Here is a 4058-nt window from a genome sequence, read left to right as displayed (position 1 = left end):
TATAAAATCATTTTTAACTATTTGAACAAAATAATGAAGAGTCACAAGATATTACCCATTACTGCTATGCTATTGTTTTATTTAATTGTAAAGGTAACCCTGTTGTTTTTATGGTTATAGTTTTCTAAGATTATGAATCGATGCTTCCAAGGATTCAGCAGGTGAGTATAAAAGGAACCTCGTAGATATATGGGCCGGCCCAAAGAAAGTGGGGCCCTCTCAACAATTTGTCTTGTAACGTAATCACAAGTATTCCAAAGCTTTGTGGTAAAGAGTTAAAAAAGGTTGGCTAAAATGACAAAAATCGGGCCTCTGAAAATCCACCAAAGACAAACCTCCAATCACAAACTATTGGTATTCGGTGTTGTCTTTTTCTGACCCTGCTTCTCTCGTTAAGAAGGGAGAAATTAGAGACTTTGCTCTTTCCATAAACAAACCAGTCTCTATAGGCTAAATGAGAGCAAATTTTAGATACAGGAAAAGAAAAAGCGTAGTTTGAAATAATTATAGTTTTGGGTTTCCTTGTGAGAATCGTAGATAGTGAAAGAATTGGGAGGTTAACCAGAAAATGATCAATTCACTTTGTGGAACCCTCAAGAGTGAGAACAACTCTAGAACCAAAGTCCAACCCACATCTTCAAATGAGTCAAAGAAAAATGCCACTGAATCCTCTGGTGATCTTGACCAAACTGGCCTAACACCACCAAGCTTAAACCTTCCTGCACTGAAATTTGAGTTGGATGGAGATGTGGAAGTTCAGTCACCAGATAGTTCAATGTGGGAATCCTTTTTTGCTGACCAACTAGATGCTGATTTCATGATCTCTTCCCCAGTCAGGAACGTTCCCTCCCCGCAACTCTCTTCCTACAATTGCAGCTATAACTATGCTCATGGAATGCAAGGCCAGACTCTCTCAGGGTGTTCCCCACCAAGGTTTTCATCATCCCAGATTGGACCCTTCAACACCACCCACAAAGGGAAAGGACTTAGCCCTCTCCACAGGGTCTTCAACTCACCCAACAATCAGTACATGCAGCATGTTGAAAACCTTTCCCTCCCAGCAATAGAAGAGTTCTTGGAGGATTATCAAGGCTATTCCTCAACCAAGGTGTCTTCTGACATTGCAACTTCATCTGAATGCTTTGACTTGTCTTCTCAAATCTCATCCTCCATGTTGGATAGCTTGACACTGCCCAATTCCTCAAGGTACCATGGTTCAGTCGATGAAGAATCCTCAGTCCAAGAGAGTGACATCTATCATCAGATGGGGTCCATGGCTAGTGCATCCCTCTCACAGGCTCTGCAACAAGAACGCTACCAAGAGAAACGGCAAAAGCAGCATCAACAACAACAACAACGTCAGCAAGACAATCTCATGGTGCCTATTCCAATCGGAATCGAGCAGGTATATAACAAAATCTTCCCTCACCCCACTTCATCAAAAACTCATCTTGTGTTGGAAAAGAAGTGGATTGTGATGTGACACTTTTCTTCTATTTGTGGCATGAACGTTACAGGAGCAAGATAGCGGCCTTCAACTGGTGCACCTGCTTCTGGCGTGCGCAGAGGCAGTGGCTAAAGAGGAATACATGTTAGCAAGAAGGTACCTCCACCACCTCAACCGAGTCGTCACTCCCTTAGGCGACTCCATGCAGCGCGTGGCGGCGTGCTTCACCGACTCGCTCAGCGCTAGGCTCAATGCCACCCTCACTCCGAAACCCTCCAAACCCATCAGCCCCTCAAACTCCATGGAAGTCCTCAAAATCTACCAGATCGTGTACCAGGCCTGCCCCTACGTCAAGTTCGCTCATTTCACCGCCAACCAGGCAATCTTCGAAGCCTTCGAAACCGAAGAGCGCGTCCACGTCATCGACCTCGACATCCTCCAGGGATACCAATGGCCCGCCTTCATGCAGGCCCTCGCCGCCCGCCCCACCACCGCTCCCTTCCTCCGCATTACCGGAGTTGGCCCCTCTCTCGACGCCGTCCGCGAAACCGGCCGCTGCCTTACCGAGCTCGCCCACTCCCTGCGCATCCCCTTCGAATTCCACGCCGTTGGAGAACAGCTCGAGGATCTCAAACCCCACATGCTGCACCGCCGTGTCGGGGAGGCTCTCGCTGTTAACGCAGTCAACCGCCTCCACCGCGTGCCCGGGAATCACCTCGGGAACCTTCTCAGCATGATACGCGACCAGGCGCCGAACATAGTGACCCTGGTGGAGCAAGAGGCTAGCCACAACGGACCCTACTTTCTGGGCCGGTTTCTCGAGGCGTTGCACTACTACTCGGCGATCTTCGACTCGCTGGACGCGACGTTTCCGGCGGATTCGGCGCAGCGGGCGAAGGTTGAGCAGTACATATTCGCGCCGGAGATAAGGAACATCGTGGCGTGCGAGGGCCCGGAGAGGTTTGAGCGGCACGAGAGGCTGGAGAAGTGGCGGAAGATAATGGAGGGGAAGGGGTTCAAGGGCGTGGCACTGAGTCCGAACGCGGTGACTCAGTCGAAGATTTTGCTCGGGTTGTACTCCTGTGAGGGGTATAGGTTGACGGAGGATAAGGGCTGCTTACTGCTTGGGTGGCAGGATCGGGCCATCGTTGCGGCGTCTGCATGGCGGTGTTGATCGATGCTATGCTCACAAACTTTTCCATTCAATGTCTCTTTGTTTTTATTACATGCCATCGTTGATGATGCTAATTGTTACATGCTTACTTTACCATAGTTTTTATCATAAACACAAAGCAATATACTACTTTTTAACACATTCATTTTGATCGGCTGAAATTTAAATGAATCTTATTAAATATGACTCTGATATATTTAATAGATTTTGTTTGTTCCATCGCGTGAGATTCACCTAAATTTCAGCTAATGGAAAAAAATGTGTTAAAAGATACTTGGAAAGCAGGTTGCTTCAAATTGTAGGACGTGGAATTGAAAAGGAGTGTGCTTGTGAAAGGAACATAGGTTGATTAATACAAACTCTACAACTGTTCCCGACTCTCATAGTAATAAGTTTGTTCTTTTCATTTTTACTACTATTCACTTTTTGGAACAATCTCAAACACAACATTGCAAATTAGAAATTAATAGAAACAGAACATACAAAAAGATGAAAGCAGAAGTTAAAGTATTACTGTATTTTTCAAGTTAGTTTTACAAGGCAACACTTTTTATATAGATGTGTGCTATTATAAAAGAATGACAGTTCTCAGGACAACTGTCCCAAGAGTGATTACTGTCCTGTCCTATAGATTAAGAGCCCCCACAAACTCAATGGGATTTTGAATTAAAAATGGATTCAACAACATTGAGATTGAAATGCAAAAGTAGAAAGCGACCGCGAGAAATTGGTTTTTTTCCGGTCTCAAATTCTAAGAAATGAGGTTTTTTTTTTTTTTTTTTTTTTTTTTCCTTTATAGGCATTTCAGTGGGTTTATTACGGCAGTAGGCACATTTTTTTAAAATTACCAATATGAGCAAAACGTGTGGGAATTGAACGTTTTCATACGAAGAAATCGTTATGTCCCCAAACGTTTTTTTTGTCAAATATAGTCAGAGGGCGAAATCATGTGGGGGTGCACTATTTTAAAAAAATATGGTGGGGGACACGTTTTTACATGAAATCGTGCAGGGGGTAACGTTTTTGATGCAGTAATCGATTACCCTATGATGTAATCGATTACTGCATGTGTTGCAGTATTCTGGGTCTAATGTAATCGATTATGGACGAACAGTAATCGATTACGGACGAACAGTAATCGATCACAGGCGTAATTTTTTGAAAAAAAAAGGTTAACACAAATTTGACTGGATAGAAAAACAATGACATATAGTCGAATATGAAACAAAAAACAGTGATAATAATGGAAAAAAAACATTACAATGAATTAAAGGACTAACATAACAAATAATAGTGTCAATGTGAAAGTGCATTAAACAAATACAAAGTTTTTGAATGAAAAAAAGATCAAATGCACCTAAGAAGGAGGAAATTGGCGCCGCACATAAGCCATGTCTTCCTCAAGTTGACCAACCCGAGCATCTATATTGTCAAATC

General features: G+C 43.6%; 1 protein-coding gene across 1 annotated transcript; it reads left to right on the top strand.

Moving 5' to 3' along the window:
• The first annotated feature begins 568 nt into the window (after nucleotides 1–568).
• On the top strand, nucleotides 569–2621 carry LOC114174079 (DELLA protein RGL1-like). The gene is made up of 2 exons (XM_028058830.1): nucleotides 569–1405; nucleotides 1518–2621. Exons 1-2 carry the CDS (start codon nucleotides 569–571, stop codon nucleotides 2619–2621), a joined length of 1941 nt encoding a protein of 646 aa, XP_027914631.1.
• The last annotated feature ends 1437 nt before the right edge of the window (nucleotides 2622–4058 follow it).

The sequence above is a fragment of the Vigna unguiculata genome, chromosome 1 (genome assembly GCF_004118075.2).
Source record: "Vigna unguiculata cultivar IT97K-499-35 chromosome 1, ASM411807v1, whole genome shotgun sequence".
NCBI classification, from domain to species: Eukaryota; Viridiplantae; Streptophyta; class Magnoliopsida; order Fabales; family Fabaceae; genus Vigna; species Vigna unguiculata.
The sequence above is the reverse complement of the archived record's forward strand: the minus strand, read 5'-3'. Positions and strand labels throughout refer to the sequence as shown.

Coding starts and splice junctions, on each gene's coding strand:
- LOC114174079 (XM_028058830.1), top strand. CDS start 569: ATGATCAATTCACTTTGTGGAACCCTCAAGAGTGAGAACAACTCTAGA. Junction 1,406..1,517: donor TTCCAATCGGAATCGAGCAG/GTATATAACAAA, acceptor TGAACGTTACAG/GAGCAAGATAGCGGCCTTCA.